At 40.8% G+C, this 17,900-nt stretch overlaps 1 protein-coding gene across 4 annotated transcripts in view; it reads right to left on the bottom strand.

Moving 5' to 3' along the window:
* LOC105464838 (cysteine rich transmembrane BMP regulator 1) overlaps window positions 1-17,900 on the bottom strand; it is a 196,452-nt gene that overhangs the window by 155,294 nt on the left and 23,258 nt on the right. For 3 of the 4 annotated variants that reach the window (XM_011712923.3, XM_011712925.3, XM_011712926.3), the window contains exon 2: window positions 1-174. The exons of the other annotated variant lie outside the window; for it this stretch is intronic. In XM_011712923.3, coding sequence (XP_011711225.1) covers window positions 1-174 — 174 coding nt within the window. The remainder of the gene's footprint in view (window positions 175-17,900) is intronic. 4 annotated transcript variants of the gene reach the window in all.

Below are 17,900 nucleotides of genomic sequence, written 5' to 3'. Positions count from 1 at the left end.
CTTCAATTCTCTTTAAAGCTGAAAGGCACATATCCTGACTTGGAAATTCAAAGGGATTGCTGCAGGTTCGAATGGTGTTACATTCACATTTCCCATTGATTATATTGCAGCCAGCAATAAGGTTTTCATTGCATGGTTTAAAACCAAGCAGTTGGTCATCAGTCCAGTTCTCATCTGTAAAACAATTAACCAGATAATGTGTGTTTGCAGCTTCATTCAAAGGCCTGTTTGAGGGCAAAAATGCACTGGGATGTCAAGATTAACATTCAATTTTGACAAATCAATTTGTGAAAGGCAGTCTGGCTGAAACTTTACAAATGAATGAAACCCAATCTCTTCATAATAACTGAGAAAACTGAAATAATAGCCATACATGTAGGCATTAAATAGCTATATGCACACAGGTTTGAAACAAAAACCCACTACTTCTCTTATGTGTTACTACAACAACAATTCAGATGCCTTTAAAAATGTTTAATATCAAATAAAGATTCCTGGGTTTTTTCATGTTCAATACAATTACAAGAGTCACATTTGTCAATCTACAAAATTATTTTTTAAAAAGTTCTGTTTTGGCCAGGCACAGTGGCTCATGCCCGTAATCCCAACATTTTCAGAGACCAAGGCAGGGGGATTACTTGAGCCCAGGAGTTCATGACCAGCCTGGGCAACACAGTGAGATCCAGTCTCTACAAAAATAAAAAAAACCTAGCTAGGCATGGTGGTGCATGCCTGTGGTCCCAGCACTCAGGAGTTTGAGGTGGGAGGATCACTTGCCCAGGAGGTTGATCACCCCACTGCATTCCAGCCAGGGAAACTGAGTGAGACTCTCTTTAAAAAGCTAATTTTTTACTCTATTGGTAGGGACCGACTTTAGATTTAAAACAGCTCTTCAACTTACTACATTAAGGCAGCTAATAATCAACAACAAAAATCAGACACCACCAAAAGAGTCACAGTGGAGGGGATCTCCTCTAATGCATTTGGGGACAGACTGGTAGTATCCATCACTACCAACCCAAAGTCAGAAACGACAACAAAACTAAAGGCCTGCAGCTCAGTGACAGGCTGAGGTAACTGAATACTGAGGCTGAGACCAAATCAGGTTCTGATCAGGGAATGGAGCAGACCACAACAAAGAAAGTACATTTTAAAATCAGCTATTTTTTGGCTCAGCTCCAAAAAAATGCAATGAATATGACAGAATCATATGCAGGCTCAATTCTTAATATTCCTCATAGTTGAAACATCTCATAGGAAATTAGACTATCTATGAATCCTTGGGCCATTACAAGGGTTTTTCCCACACTTAACATTATCTTTAACAGATACTTTACCCACCTGAAATGGGTACTGCCTGTTGCATAGTAAACATGTTTCTGATAAGCATATCTGAAGAGAATTTTTTAAAGTACTTGAATTTAAGAAACCTTAAACCTCTTGCTCAAACTAAGGCAGGTATAAATGCCATCTTAAGAATCTGTTTTTGGCTGGGAGTGGTGGCTCATGCCTGTAATCCCAGCATTTTGGGAAGCCGAGGCGGGCAGATCACCTGAGAACAGCCTGGCCAACATGATGAAACCCCATCTCCATTAAAAATACAAAAATTAGCTGGATGTGGTGGTGCGCGCCTGTGGTCCCTGCTACTCAGGAGGCTGAAGCAGGAGAATTGTTTGAAACAGAGAAGCGGAGGTTGTAGCGAGCCAAGATCGCGCCACTGCACTCCAACCTGGGCAACAAAGTGAAACTCCGTCTCAAAAAAAAAAAAAAAAAAAAAAAGTACAAACGAATGACTCTGATTTTTATAGGGTTAGCTTTTATTGCTGGCATCACTGCTCAGCGCATAAGTGAGACAAAAGTCTGCTCTCCCGGACTGAAATAAATAATTTTCTCATCAAGCGGTCTTTACAAGAATGTCATTTACTACATAAAGAGCTTCAGGGCGGTCCTTTGAAAAGGGAGAATAGAAAATCTCTTGTGTTTTGATTTCAGGAGATCAGGCTCACTTATTTGATCAAAGCCTCAGCTTTTAGTAAAATGATTATCTTTCGGATTTGAAGTTTATACCGACACACAATTTATGTTTTAAAATTTGTTCTCCTATTTAGCCTATATTTGGTCCTAGAGAGAGAGAGAGAGAGAGAGAGAGAGAGAGAGAGAGACAGAGAGAGAGGAGGGGAGAGAGAGAGAAGCAATACACACACACATATAACATATACACACAAAGGTACATTCCTATCTTCAAGTCAACAATGAAATTACTAAAGTACTCTGAAAGGAAAATCAGAAAAAGAATACCATATTGAAAAAATTCAACATAGAAAAGAAGGTGATATTTGTCTTCAGTTATAATAAAATGTGCGTCCAAGTGATTTCTTATCTGTTTAACTGTTAACATGCTAGTAGTACTAGCATTTTACTATAGTTGTCAGATTTGCCATGGAGGAATTTTTGTAACTACATATGCAAATTTATAACTGAAAGACAGTTTAGCCCTAGGAATTAAAAGAACTTGTAAGAAATTCCAGTAACATTTGAGCTACTGAAAAACTCTGTGTTATCTGTCCTCCTTTCCTTCATAGTTTTAAGAGGAAACCTTTATTACTGTTCTTATAAATACATGCAGTTACTGAGTTGATTCTACTGCAGAATTTTTTCCACAATAAACATCCCTTCCCACCATTCTAATTGGAACTCCCTGAAGACACCACTCTCCTGAACTACCACAATGTCTTCTAACCTGGCTCCCTGCCACTATTCTCTTGTCACTCCACCTCACTCCCCACAATGTCCCCAGATCCATCTTCCTCAAAAAACAAACCTGGCCAGTAATTATCTCTTGGCAACAAGAAAATGTCCCAGCTTCTTACTGTAGAATATCAGCTTCTTCATGGCATGGCTTGTAGCTACTTCTGCAGACTCGTCTTTCACCAGTCCCTCTCACATCCTAATGCTCGAGGCACACTGAGGCTCTCACCACAAACCTGCAGGAACTGCTCCCGCGCTTTACTCGGGAGTGTCGTCCACCTGGAATACCTCCTTCCCTTCTTCCTCTGATATCTCCTGCTCATCCTTCAAAACCTAGCTCAGATGTTACCTCTTTCGAGAAGCCTTCTCCACCTGCCCCAGGAGAAGAAGGTGCTCCATCCTCCATGCTCCCACAAACATCTGCACAGACCTGTTGGCCCCTACCATAGTGGTTTTATGTAAGCCATAATTCCCCAGCAAAGAAGCCTCACATATGTATATACATACACCTATGTATATACATACACCTATGTATATACATAAACATATGTATCTACATGTATTATACATATGTGTGTATATACACAGACACATACATGTCACTGGTATGGTCAATGCAGTTGTATCTTTAACAAAAAAGTGCCTAATTAAAAAATGATTAAAAATAGATATATACACACACACACATATACACAAAACATCACAAGGAAAACTATGCTTCAAGATATAATAAAGAACCTGTTTAAACAACACAAATCCTGTTTTAAAAGCTTACTATTACAGCACTGTATGAGGCACACATTTCAAAGAAATGCTTGGAATACTGGGCGCATTTCTCAGTAGGCATCACCTATCATTACTCTCCTCCTCCACCGTTCAGCTCTAAGACTTCAACCTCTTATTACCTGGCTGGCATCAACAGTCCTTCCATGCAGCCCATCTCACAGCCAACTGGTTTTCACTGCCAGATGCTTTTCTCTGCCACCCCACAGGAAGACCATTTCCCCCAAATCTGGAATCAGAACTAAAAGGCCTCTGATGAGGCCGCTGCCCCCTCGCTGTTTTCTGCTGCTTTCTCAGCAGAAGTTTCCAGGCAGCAGCAGCAGACTCACCTGAAGATGCTCAGGTGAAGGTGACCATCCCCCTCAGAAACACTGCTGCCACTATGTCCAGACAGGAAGCATCTCTGACTCTAAAGCTAACAACATCTGAGACACTTTTATTTTCTTTTTTTGAGAGTAAACTCCTTCAACTTTCTGCCTGTTCCTAATCAATACTTTGTTTTTCTTCGTGGGAAATAGTTTCCTTAGCAACCACTGCTTCATAGGATCAAGTACAACATGCTACTGAGACAAATGCTTTTCTGGTATTACAGAACATTACATTTTAAAATAATTTAACAAAATCAACAAGGACTGAAAGCAAAAATGTAATGAGCTTTGATTATAGAAATCAAATCTGAGCCCAAGAGTTCTGTTAACAGCATTTGGCAAATTATGTTTTAAAATCTCTCTTTTCCTAAGTAAATCCACATACACACCACAAGAATCAAGGTTCTCATTCTCTAACACAGTTCCTGGTTTCTCCTTGGACTGATCAGGAAAAAAAAAAAGTTAAAAACAGAGGTACTGGTCTTTAACAATATGAAGTAGGTTTTTTCCCGGTACCCTAAACGTGACAAGATGTAGTCTCCTCGCCTGAAAGGTCAAGACAACTGAGGTTACCTCTGCAAATGTATTTTTAAGTTTATAATTTCTGCAAGATACCAAATTAGGATATTAGATAGGGTACTTTCTCTAAGTATAAAATAGAGAAACCTACTAATTTCATAAATTCAAATTCACATATGTTCAAATATGTCTAATACTGAGTACTACAGTGAAGTGCCAGGTGTATTAAACTGCTAAACCAACACTTCCACTTGGATGTTCCGAAGACATCTTGAAATATATTGCTTTTTCTCATGACAAGCTCTGTACTTCAGTATGCAGATGAATTACTTTATGTGTATTTCCCATTTCATCCCACAGAACATTAATCACATGTGTAATTGAGGGCTGAAATGTAATCAACTTAATAATTTGTATTGCTTTGATCAAGGGCATTCAAGGAAACTAATTTTTATTTTCTTATTTTGTTCAATTACTTATCATTTTGCTTTACTGAAAGTACACGGTGAATACACAATAACTGACTAGCACAATTTGGTGCCACAACCTCTATTCATACTAAAGTATCAGGAGTTTTATGTACCATTTTTTTTTTTTTGCACCATTAGTACAAAATGGAAAAGAAAAAAAAGCAAATAAAATGTTAATACTATTACAGAAATAGTTTTGACCTGATGTACCACCCGCAAAGAGCTTGGGGCTCCTCAGGAGTCTGTAGCCCACATGTTGAGAACTGCTGTTCTAAAGAGCACGTCCTGCAGGTACACCTGGGCCAAGGAGTAACAAAGAATGCTGGGTAAGTCTTCTAGCAGTTACCGTGGACCCATAAAAATGAATGTTTCTTTAATGTGATTTAGCTAATATGTAACTGGTAAATAGGAAAATGGTGTCAGTATAATACAGATGTTCTGCTGGTTCTCATGTGATTTTTTCCCAGCACATTAATGTTCCAAAAAAAATCAAAAGTGGGCCAGGCGCGGCGGCTCACGCCTGTAATCCCAGCACTTTGGGAGACTAAGAAAGGCAGATGACTTCGCCCCAGGAGTTCGAGACCAGCCTCGGCAACATGATGAAACCCTGTCTCTACAAAAGACACAAAAATTAGCCAGGTGTGGTGGCGCATGCCTGTAATCTCAGCTACTTGGGAGGCTGAGGCATAAGAACTGCTTGAACCTGGGAGGTGGAGGTTGCAGTGAGCCAAGGTCGCACCACTGCACTTGAGCCTGGGTGACAGAGCAAGACTCTGTCAAAAAAATAAATAAATAAAAATAAATATCAGGAGCAAGTTTTCTCACAGTTAAGTCTTACCAGTATATGGAAGACCTGAAGAAAAGGCTGAAAATTTTGCTTAAATTCCTTTCTTTAGTGCAAGAAATGACTGCTCTGGTGGTTAAAATGTCCTCTGTATTAAACTATCTGGGGAAACTGTAAGTAGAAATGAGAAGCCTGGAGACACTTGTCCCCGTAGTTAAAAAAAAAAAAAAGAAAAAAAAGAAAAACCACAATGATGAAGAAACTACTGCATGTTGTGTTTAATTCTGATAACACTGTTCTACAGGCAAAGTAAACATCTTCAACATCCCATGCCCGGAAAGGAGGCAGAATGCACTTCGGAGTATGGAGGACCGCAGAGGATGAGCTACCAGTGAGCCAGGTGCAAATAAATGCCAGGGGCAGCTTACCTGGGGCCAGTATTTTCATTTGAGTTCTTATTGTTTGCATTTATCCTCTATGCACACAGCTGCATAGGTCTTAAGTGGCCTTCTCCAACCCTATTTTTTCCCAACAGCTCTCTTATTTTTAGTGTAATGAATGATTTTGCAGAATATGAGTAGGTTTTTTTATTTGCTTTACAAGAGTGAACAACATACGTTGCCAAGGCAGAAAACACCTGTACTTCCAATAGCTACATTCAGTCTTGTCCTGGACTTAAGTCTTTCTCCTCTAAGAGTATCTTTCAATATTCTTGGTGATGCCTGAAATTCTTTCCTTCTACATTTGACATGAAAGATTTTCAACGCAAAGACTAGTTGGAGAGAAGTTTCCATCCTGAGGGCAGGAAAGTGGGCACTGAGAAGGATACGAAGGATGAGGCCTCTCACAAGATGTATGGAGGCATAACCAACACCAGATTTGTGAAGCAGCAGCTCCAGGGGATACAGATCCCCTGTGCTAAGGAGCTACAGGAACCAGCTGTGGCAATACCAGCTTTGAGTGGTCCTGGATTCAACCTCTATGCCCTTCAACATATCTTTCCATCTGCTTGCTGGTGTCTGAAATTCCACTAACATGGAAAAAAACATTTCAGGTATGAGTGCACTTACTGGACAAAGTATTGTGTGTTCATATGAAATTTCTGCCAACCTGAAGGTGGAAAGCATTTGTATACTCAGATTCTTACCATTTCCACCTAGTATCTGTTTAGGTTAATAGAGTTTACTCCAAACCAAGAGCACCCCATTATATGGCAATCCACTCACCAGAAATATGCTATAGCAGATATTAAAAAGCAAGAAACAAATTCACAGTACATACTCAGAAGCTCACAGTAATGGAATTCTGTTGGCAGAAGGGAAGCTTCTGGGAATATATATCAAATTAATTCTCCAGCTGTTCACATATCCCTGTGGCTACAGGAAGATGCAAATAGCTAATACTGGCATCTCTTTTCATGCCAGCCTAGAAACTCCAGTGTAATGTAAAATTGCTGCTCTTAACTCCCCCAGCTCCTGGCTGGCTGTTATCAGGCATTCAGTTCTGCTCGAGGAGGAATCGAATACAGTCTGCTTTCATTCTCTCTGCTTCAAGCTTAAGGCCTATGTACCCAAAGCTGGCGCTTCCTTCTCCTTCTCTTCCTTGTGCTGTAATCAGTGCAAAGCAGGAAGGACAAATTTATGGTTATCAGTAGAAATGATTCATGTTACAAAAATGTATTTTACAGACATTTCTACAAAGTGAAACAATTTTAAGCATATGTAACTATAAACCAGAGTGGACAAAGCCTGAATCTTTCAAACAATGGAATACTAAAGTGTGGACACAATTTTTCATTGAAGACTAACTCTTAAACTGATGCAAACATCTAAATGTATAACAAACAAGAACACTGATTTGTATTATGTCCAAGTGAGGAATTCACTGAAAAACAAGCAGCACTGATCCAATATACTAAATCAACTTACAGCAAAATATTTGTTAATAAGCATATGTCCCTTTGCTACACTTTCCATCATACACCTCAGCAATACAACTAACAAGAGAAGCACCAGTTTCATGTTTCGTGAAACAAGGAATAAGGACGGGAGAAACTGGGGCTACAGGACACAACTCTCCTACTTCACAGTGCTGCCTAACCTAGGAGCCATCTTAAACTGTATACGGAGAAACAACCCAGTGGGGGATGGTGTAATGGAGAGGGCCCTGGCCCAGGAGACCACAAAACTGAGCTCTGTCACTCATTCACAGCAGGACCCTGAATAAGGCATTTAGCTCTCTAAGCTCCAATTTTTTAATTACAAAAAGGACGTGGAATGGATAATTCATGAGGCCCCTTTAGACTTTATCCTGATGTTTGATTCTAGCATCTTTATTGAAATTGTACAATGCTAACAATTTATTGGGAACAGTGCCAGAGAATCACATGCCTATGGCAGTCATAATTTAAATTTATTTATTTATTTATTTATTTATTTTTTTTTGAGACGGAGTCTCGCTCTGTCGCCCAGGCTGGAGTGCAGTGGCGCAATCTCGGCTCACTGCAAGCTCCGCCTCCCGGGTTCACGCCATTCTCCTGCCTCAGCCTCCCGAGTAGCTGGGACTACAGGCGCCCGCCCCTGCGCCCGGCTAATTTTTTGTATTTTTAGTAGAGACGGGGTTTCACCATGGTCTCCATCTCCTGACCTTGTGATCTGCCCACCTCGGCCTCCCAAAGTGCTGGGATTACAGGCGTGAGCCACCACGCCCGGCCCATAATTTAAATTTAAAGTAATGTTCCATTATCAGACCAATTTGACTTCGTTTTGAAAACAAAGTCACTATGCAGAGTAAGGCAAGCCAAAGGTCTTTTAATGTAATGAACATCACTTTCCAGGACCTTTCCAGTATCTTCATCTTAGAGGATTCACTAGCTGAGGTCTCAGTAAATCTCCTCATTTAATAAAACAGGATTGGCTATGAACTGACAATTGTTGAAGCACTCTGTCATGACGCAACTGTCTCTACTTCTGTATGTATTTGGAAGTTTCTATAATAAAAAGATTTTTTAATGTGAGGGGTTTATAGGAAACTTACCAAATACTTAAAAATGAAGAACAATGGAAGCACCATATGTCAACATTGATGGGGACACAGTTAAGACAGTGTTTAAAGGGAAATTTCACAGGGCATAAGGCAGGTGAAAAAAAAAAAAAAGAATGAACTAAGCATCCAACTCCAAAAAAGAGCAACAGAGCAAGTTCAAAGAATCAAGGAGGATGGAAATAATAAATCTACGGAGAAAATAAAAGCAACAAAAACAGTTAACAAAATTAAAAAACTGACACTTGAGAAAGATTATTAAGACATCTTATAAATGGCTTTTGATGAATAGTCTCACACAGCATGTTAATTCATCCAGATACTTTGATGTATATTTTTTCAATCACTTTCTCTTTTGAGGTTTTATCAGGAAGTTACTCAAAGTTAGACACTGAATGGCTCCATTTCTGAAATTTTTTGAATAACCAAGGTAGGTATTTAATGCACATTTACATGTTTTCCTAGCTGCAGTTAGTCTGACTGCACTCTGTGGCACAGAACTTCACTCTCTTACATTCCCTCTGCTTTAAGAGTAAAATCCAATAGTTTCCAAGGAAAATCTCAGGTCTTCTCCCCTGGTTCATGTTTGTGCTGTGCTAGATCAGCCTTCTATTCAGGCACAGGCCATGATTAAGCAACGCAGCTGTCTCTGAACTTGAATGTCCAATAAAAAAATGTAACTCCAACTCCGTGTTTATCCAGCTTCAAAGGATATCAATTTTCAGTTATCACACACACTCTTACTTAAAAAATCAATAAATCTTGTTTGAGGAAAAAAGTAGGAGAAATGTCTAATTATTCCCTATTTGATCTCTTCATCAGGATACTCTAAAAAAGGCATCCTTGGATTAAGCCAGGTCATTAGCTGTCTCTTACATACCTGGTTCAGAGTGTTTTATCCTCCTACGGAGGTGCTTTAAAGTAAATAATACCCAGCAAGGGGTGTTAAGGGTACAGCTCAATCAAACTTCTTAAGGCTATGGAGTTGCAAAGCAATGGTCTACAAAATGAAGTCCAACGTGCAGTCATTTGAGTCCCTGACATGGAACAACGCAAAGCCAGTATAGACTTGATCCCAGCAAACTTCTTCAACCTCATCTCTGCCATGCCTCCCTCTTCCTTCAGTAAGAGTGACTATGAATTGCATGAATGTCCCATGTTGTTTCATGACATTCATGGCTGTTCTCTCTAACTAGAAAGTTACTTCTCTTCATCTGCACTGGAAACTCCTCCTCAGTGGTTAATACTTTCTTTAGATTTCCCCACTCTATAGGGACTGAATTAAATATGATTTCCAATGTAGGACTTCTACTGCATATCTATTAAAATTACTTCACTTACAGCAGCACAATGAAATTGTTCATCTAATCTCCTTTACCAGAAATGGGTTCTTTGAAACTAAGGATCTACTTTTTACTCTTCATCACTGAACTATCATATGGCTTAGCAAATAGTAGCTTAGCAAAAGAAATACCTGCAGAAGGAATAAATAGGGATAGGGAGGACAAGCACATGAATTTAATCAAAACGATGTGAATCTTTGAGCGGCAAACTTTTTCTGGAAAGTAACTTTGTTGGTAGAGGAAGAAAAGTCAATTATTTAGAAATAACAGAGAAACATCTTTGGATCTCAGCCTTCCTACTTGTGAAATATTAATATTAATTCAAGTTTTCTTTTAACCTCAATACTATATTAAGCAACACTTCCACAAATCAATATTTATGGCATGTCGAATGAGTGAATATGCCTCAACCATGTTAGATAAATAAATAATAACTTAAATAATAAACTTTTAATCTCCCTTTCTGCCACTTCTGTATATTATGACAATAATTAGATAATGTGACACACATTAATGCTTCTTGCCAGAATGTGACTTGAGAACATGAATAATGCACAGTACCATTTTATAAATATTAATGGATGCTCTAACCTAAAATCTGTTAGTCAAATCACCAAGAGTAAACCAGAAGACTAGGTATGGGAATTGCACACATCCAAAAGTGTGAACTACTAGAGTGAAAAGAAATGTGACCAGACCTCCTAACAACTAAATATGGTGCTCTGAAAATAAGCACTTTGAAGGATACACATTTTTCATTATACTAGGTGAAGAGGTAGCACAGATAATAAAGCACATTTCACCCTCTAAGACTAATCTTCTGATAACAGCTAACACTCACAGAGCACTTTCTATGTGCCAGAGACTGGAATAAGCACTCTCCACGGATTAATCAGTTTTACTGAGGAGGGAAGCTGAGTATCCTAGGTCTGAATCCCATATAGGCTGTCACCCAGCAGGGGACATGAGGAGCTGAAGAAACAGGAAAGTGAGGTAGTCAAAGGCTGCGCAAAATTTCAAGTTCATGTCAATCTAGAAGACCTGAGCATCAGGGAAAAGAAAGGCAGGAACACCACTAATTCTCCCATCTCACTCTGGTGAGGTCCATCTCCAGTAATATGGCCTGGAGACCCCTGCTGATGGTCCCTGAACCACAAGGACAAGCAGAGGCCCCTCTATGACACCTTGCAGCCAAGACAAACAGAGTTGCAGAAGCACCTTTGGAGCCATCAGAACAGAAAACCCACCAATAGAAACATGATGTCAACTAATCTATCATCCAGGAAAACAGAGGTTCTTTGCTAAGACCTTCATACACAGCAATACTCCTGAAAAGCAAGTAATAGTTTTTAAAAGGTGTGATGATCTGGAAGTAGCAATAAGGAATCTTTTCAGGATAATAACTTTGTGAAATCAGCAAGCAATCATTTTTGCAAGGGATATTTTTACAAATCAACTTCAGCACTGCTGTGTACTTTACCTTAATAATTTACCTGAAGTCTTCAAAATAAACCAAGTGGAAGATAAATGAAAGAGTGACATAAATTCCAACAATTATATTACTGATCCTTGCCATTAACTCTAATACTGATCTACAAAGAAATATCTTCCCTAAATATCTTGCCTAAAAACCCAAACCTTTGTTTTTGTTTTTTTTTTTTTGGTGAAACAAGATTATGTTTGGTCTTATTTATTCCTACTACACAGTCCAAGAATCTGGTTATCCCAGCAACAAAACTAAATTTGCTAGCAATATTCAATGAACTTTGCTTCATACGTACGGCATACCATTTCCTAGTTGCCCAGTTTCATCTTAAGTGAAAGTCTGGCATGTATGTCAAAACCTTTTTTTCTTAAAACATCATTAAGATCCACATGGTTAGTGTATGTTTAGGTGGACAGTAGTGCTATAAATTAGAAATAAGAATCAGAGAGACAACTGTGGCCTATTAAGAAACCTCGCAGGGACTGATCCACTGATTTTAAAGGCATCAAGTCCTTGAAATCCATTTTAAAACTCTTCAGAAAGAAGCAAATATAAATTAGGGGACAATGAAAAGCAGGACACTCGCCTTAGGCCGTATCAAGAAATGAATATGAACACCTTGGGTGGACTATGATTTACACAGCAGCGATCTGATCTCTAACATTCATGGGAAATAAACCAGACAACTATAACAAGAACACAAACATTAAAAAGTCTTAAGAACATGTTTGAAAAACATATTTACACATTTCTTACAAAACTGGAGTTTCCTTTGTGTAGCATCTTACCTCTATACCTAACAGACACTCAGCTCTAAGTCACTGGGTCCTCACTTTGGAGGTCCCAGAGATGACAGCACAAGCTGTATCTATAAATCTACGATGGCACTCTCCTGACCACAGGGTCAGGTCTGACCCCTCACACTGATAAATTAGGCCTGTGCCTAGCCCTAGCTGACCTTCCAGTTACCTCCCACTGTGCAGACAGCTGCTCTTCCCCTCCCCGGCTACTGCGGCCTCAAGGCTTTGGCACTTGTGTTCCCTCTGTCTGGAACATCCTACTCCAGGTGCGCGCATGGTTCACTCCAGCACACCTTCAGGTCTTCAATCAAACTCAACTTCCGGCAAGACTTTGCCAGACCATTAAAACTGCAAACAAGACACTACTGTGGCCGCCTCTGTCCCCTTTCTCAGCTTTATTGTTCTCCGTAGTACTTCTCTCCTCTTGTATGCTGTATGTTTTCCTTACTAATTTGGCTGATTCTATCAGAAAGCTCCAGTTGGTAGGAATTTTTGTCTTGTTCACTGCTGTATCTTCTGCACCTGGAAGAGGGCTCAGCACATAGCAGAGCCTCCATAAATATTTACTCAATCAGCTGATTTCCTGAGTATGCTATGCACGTTCACTCCAATGGGCCTTTACGGATCCCACTGCTCTGCTTAGGAACAGTTTTATTTCCTCCTGTCTACCCTAGAAAGGTGCTACTACCGTACCGTGCCCAGCTTAAATATCTTTTCTTCAAAGAAGTCTGATTTTCAATTTTTTCCCACCCATCCCTCTCTCTTTCTGGCACACCCACCCCCAGCACTTCCCTTATTCTAAGGAATTGCTGAGCTTCTTGGGAGCAGAAACTGCTTCTCTCATTTCTACACTCACTCTGTGCTGAACACACAGCAGGCCCCAATATCCACTTGCTGAAGTAAATGAACGGTAAACCTGAGTAAGTGACTGCTCTATGAGGTAACTAATACTATTCTCTACTAACAACACTGCATGGAAAAAAAGCAGCAGCTTTAAAAATGTTCTGTAGGTATCAAAGTTTCAGGTTTGTTTATTTGCTACTTCTGCATTCACATTTAAAATCTTTTGGGAATGGCTGAGATGCAAATAAATAAACTTTATAATAATTCAGGCCTTCCAAGGACTAGGAAGCAGGTAACTTTCAGGTATTTTAAAACACAGCAACGTCAAAGTTAACGAAAAATTTTTTACAGATTTCTACATTTCAAATTAGAACACACATAGGTATAAACATACACATGTAGAAAATAACTTGCTTCCAAAAGAAAATGTAAATAAAACAGGTATGCATCACTCAGTCCTTTTTCCATATGCTACAGCAATATGTATTCCCATATGCAGTTAAGTATGTGGATTTTTCAAGACCATGATTCTGTCATGTTATTCTATTTAAAGTTGGCGTTTAGAGTGGAAAAGAAGTCTCAAAAAAACTACCCAAATGACAAAGCTCACAATTTGTGGAAATACCTCTAATTACTATTTTATTAGCTTCAATACCCATTTCAAGAACTAACAGCTTTTAGGATATAAAAAGAAAATACCAAACACAGATAATTCCCAAAGGATGCTTCGATCACATCCATATCCTATGTAACGAACAATAATGATCACCAAGTTTCAGAGGATTAGAATATACAGAGATGCACAGCTTTAAACTTATGTGTATGTGCCTGTTCTTTCCATTGTTAATTCCATTGTTTTGAACTTCCAATTTATGGAAGACTGGAGGTTCTCAAGGCAGACCAGAAGATGCACCCCTTAAGCCGGGAGACACAGGCCGACGTAGCTGCAACACTGCCTGCAGCATCGCAATGGGCCTCACCTGGTGTCTTTCTCATCAACCGGGTGAAGGAAAGGGGTGCTGCACACCTGGGCTGGTAGGCCCAATAAATTAGTGCCATAACCATGATATTTCTACTTAGCACCAGGGCCACTATTCCTACGACTTCATATAATGTCCTGTGAGAAGAGAGGAAAGGACATTACCACCCTTGCTTCAGACAGGATGTGCGGCATGGCCACGGAGCACTAATTATCATTCAAGACGACCCTGGGCACAGAAGTTAATTTACTCAGCACAGAGAGATTCCAGCTGCGCAGGAAACACAAGCCCTTCAGGTATGGCAGCAGTTAGGATCGCTCTCCACTTAAAACAGGTGTTTCAGAAACAGACTCTGCCTATAGTTTCTATTCCTTTCCCACGAGCATGGAATTTAATTTTAAACATCCCCAACGAAAAGCTAGCTTGCCAACACGCGCAGTTTGGAAACAGCAATGACCTGCTAGTGGTTCCACAAGGGTTTGCTGAGGCGGTTCCAGGCCCTGGTTCTGCATCCTGATTCTGCGAAAGGCTTTAATTGGGAGGAAGCTGAGGATACAAAGTTCCCTAATCCTGGAGAAGAGCAAGGAGCTGCTGGGCGTATCATCACCCTGAGGCTCGTCCTCAGGATTTTCTGAAAACCTCTTGGAGGGAGGTAACAGACCCAAGCGTGGTCCAGGTGGGTTCACCAATGACAGAAAACAGAAAGGGACAGGTGAGTAACAGTCGGCCTCACACTTGCATGTGCACCCACCCCTTTCACTAATCCCAGTGACTCTATCTTTGCCAAAGCTGAGCATGTTAAAAAGCACTGGGGTTTCCAAATGGGGTGTGCTTTACTCTAAAATAAAAATGGCACAGAAGGTTTTTTTTGAGACGAAGTCTCACTCTATCATACAGGCTGGAGTGCAGTGGCGCAATCTAGGCTCACTGCAACCTCTGCCTCCTGGGTTCAGGCAATTCTCCCGCCTCAGTCTCCTGAGTAGCTGGGATTACAGGCACGAGCCACTGCACCTGGCTGGAAGTTTCTTTAGGAGGGTCTTTCCTGCTAACATACTTGGTTTCTGAAGTGAGAAGTGCGTCTAGTTCACACAGTCACTGGACATTCCTTCTCTCATCCATCACCTTTGTCCTCTCCTACTACAATTTCCTCTGCATTCTGGCCTGCTCCTCCTCCTTCCCCTCACATCCTTTCCTCCTCACCCCAACTGCTCTGGCAGCTCACCTTCCTGAGCCTGGCTCTGCCAGAGGTCCCCAGCCACAGGCCTGGTCTGAGGAAACCTACAGGCTCCCTGCCCTGCCAGCCCCGCCCCCAGCGTGGGAGTCTAGCGGGAACTGCCTGTGGGGCTGCACTGGGCAGCATTTCCTTTCCCTCCATCCCACCTCAAGGCCATGGGGCACTCCTTCCCCCTCCCCCGAGTCCTTCCTGTTTCCCAGGCCAGGTCCATCCAGGACACTCAACTGCCAGGGGTCAGAATGCCACATTCCAGTGGCTTCACACCACCACTGGGAGGGCTCTAGATTCCTGTGTGGGGGGTAGGGGCAGGGGCAAGAAGGCGGGCAGGGAGGCTGGCAGGGAAAAGTTCAGCAGAGGCTGATCCAGCCCACTGTTATGTATTCTGGGACAAAGTCATGGGGCAAGGAGAGCAGCGGGGGGCCCCAGGAGTTCCCTCCAGAGTGGGCAAGAGAAAGCTCCTTGACCTCTTTGGGTTAGGCAGGAAAGAGAGGCCATAACCACAGACACGGTCAAAAATTTTTTTTTTTAATAAGAGAACATGACAAACTTTTATGGGTCTCAGTTCCTTAATCTGTAAAATCAGGCTGGCCTAAAGGTGCTTTTCTGAAGAAACTTCCAATGCCACAGTTCTGATTCCTGGTGTGGCAACAGTGCTCTGATCTCAGTCATTTTCAGTCTGATGTCTTTTTGGCTAACGAATAGAAATACCACCTTCATTCGGAGGGCAAACAAAACTTCAACCTCCCAAAACAAAATCCTCCCCTTGCAATACTGGATTTATTTGCCTTGCAGACTCAGTGTCTCCCAAATGTTCTTTATGTCCTTCTTTTGATTTATTTGTCTTGTAGGTTTTAACTCTGTAGAGTCTGGGCTCAAACCCACAGGACCTGGCCTCTCAAGGGTTTCCAAATCCTCCTGCTTGCAGGCCCCCAAGGCTTATGAAATTAAGCTCCAGGATGCGCGTCCGATACAGGTCACCCTCTGGAGCTTAGGGCTGCAGCATGATGGGACTGGACAACTCTGGCCCCATCTGAACCCAAGGGGAGCAGCTCAGAGTGCCATGACACAGTGGGCAGTGCTGAATCCCTCTGACACAAGAGTACCAATCTACTGGAACTCAAAAAAGGGAAGCCGGCAAGGAGTAAGGAGCTTGAGCTCAAACTGTGTAGCATCAATAGATGAACCGGCAGACTTCAGGTTGGTCTTGTGGAGGAGGATGTGGAGCTGGCCTGGCTGGCCCGGCACTCTGAGGACAGGAGTACCGGACTGATAAGCGCAGACTCTGGAAGGGAAGGAAATGGAAAACAGTGCTGGAGAGATTGGGGAGAAGGAATAAGTGAAGAGGAGCCCACTTAGGGCTGCCATTCATGCATCAGAGTCATAAGAAGCATGTGCGGTTAGGTTCTGCCTCTGTAAGACAGTCCGTGAAGAAAATATCCCTGAGTGGTCAAAGTCTATCAACTGTACTTCAACTAAATGTCTGCATTCCTCCCATACACATATGTTTCTTTCTTTTTTTTTTTTTTTTAACCAAACCATTGTTTTTAATAAATCCTTATGACTAAAGTTTGACCACAGAGTAAGTTTGTGGGTAAGATGATTAATATGATCCTACAAAAAGATACCCTGATATAGATTCATCTCATTCTAAGCAATTGCTTTTCTAAAAAAAGTAAGAAAGAAAGAAAGAAATAGAATCCCCGACCAATTATGACCTCCTTCCTCTCAAGCAAGGATTCAACACAGAACACTCATTTACTAAGACCCAACATTAGCGAGAGAATATGTTTTCTGGAATTAACTAGAGTTTGAACCCCAAGTACATACTACCCTTCATTAAAAACCAGTTCAGTGCTCTGTTCAGAAGACTGCATATTACCTCTACGTGCTGCTCTTCTTATACTTTGGGAAGGCTGTACTGTTGTCAGGGCTGAAATAAAAGTGCCTGATTTTCATACCCCAGCAGAAGCAGAACTATAGCAGAAGCAAATCAGATGGCTCATAAATCAGATGTCCTCTGACAGCTCTTCCTTTTATGAAGATCACATTTTAAATGGACCACTTCAGTTTGGGTGAGAAAAACATGAGAAAGAAGGAAAGCATTTGTACATTCTCCTAGTCTTTTAATAAAATGATGAATCCTTCAAACCACCTGCATAATTTTGCCACACAAGAACCACAGTGTACTCATTTGCACTGATAAATTTATTTCATTTTAAGTTGAATACAAGGCAGGGATTTCACAGTTACAAAAAAAAATCTGGAACACAGAGACCTAAAAAATGGAAAGAAAAGTTATTAAAATTTGTACAATGGACAACAGAAATATTTCTTTAAAACAAGACAAGCTGTTTTGTTTGAATGAGTATGTGTGTATGTTAGCTGAAAGCTCTAAATTTCTCCATAAAAAGGATTTTACTACTGTTGCTATCCTGTTACAGAATTCATTTTTAAAATCAATAAATATTTTCAGAATGAGAAGAAGCACTTATAAAATGCT

Source organism: Macaca nemestrina, chromosome 13, assembly GCF_043159975.1.
Source record: "Macaca nemestrina isolate mMacNem1 chromosome 13, mMacNem.hap1, whole genome shotgun sequence".
NCBI classification, from domain to species: Eukaryota; Metazoa; Chordata; class Mammalia; order Primates; family Cercopithecidae; genus Macaca; species Macaca nemestrina.
Note: the sequence above shows the minus strand (reverse complement) of the source record. Positions and strands in the feature narration are given on the sequence as shown.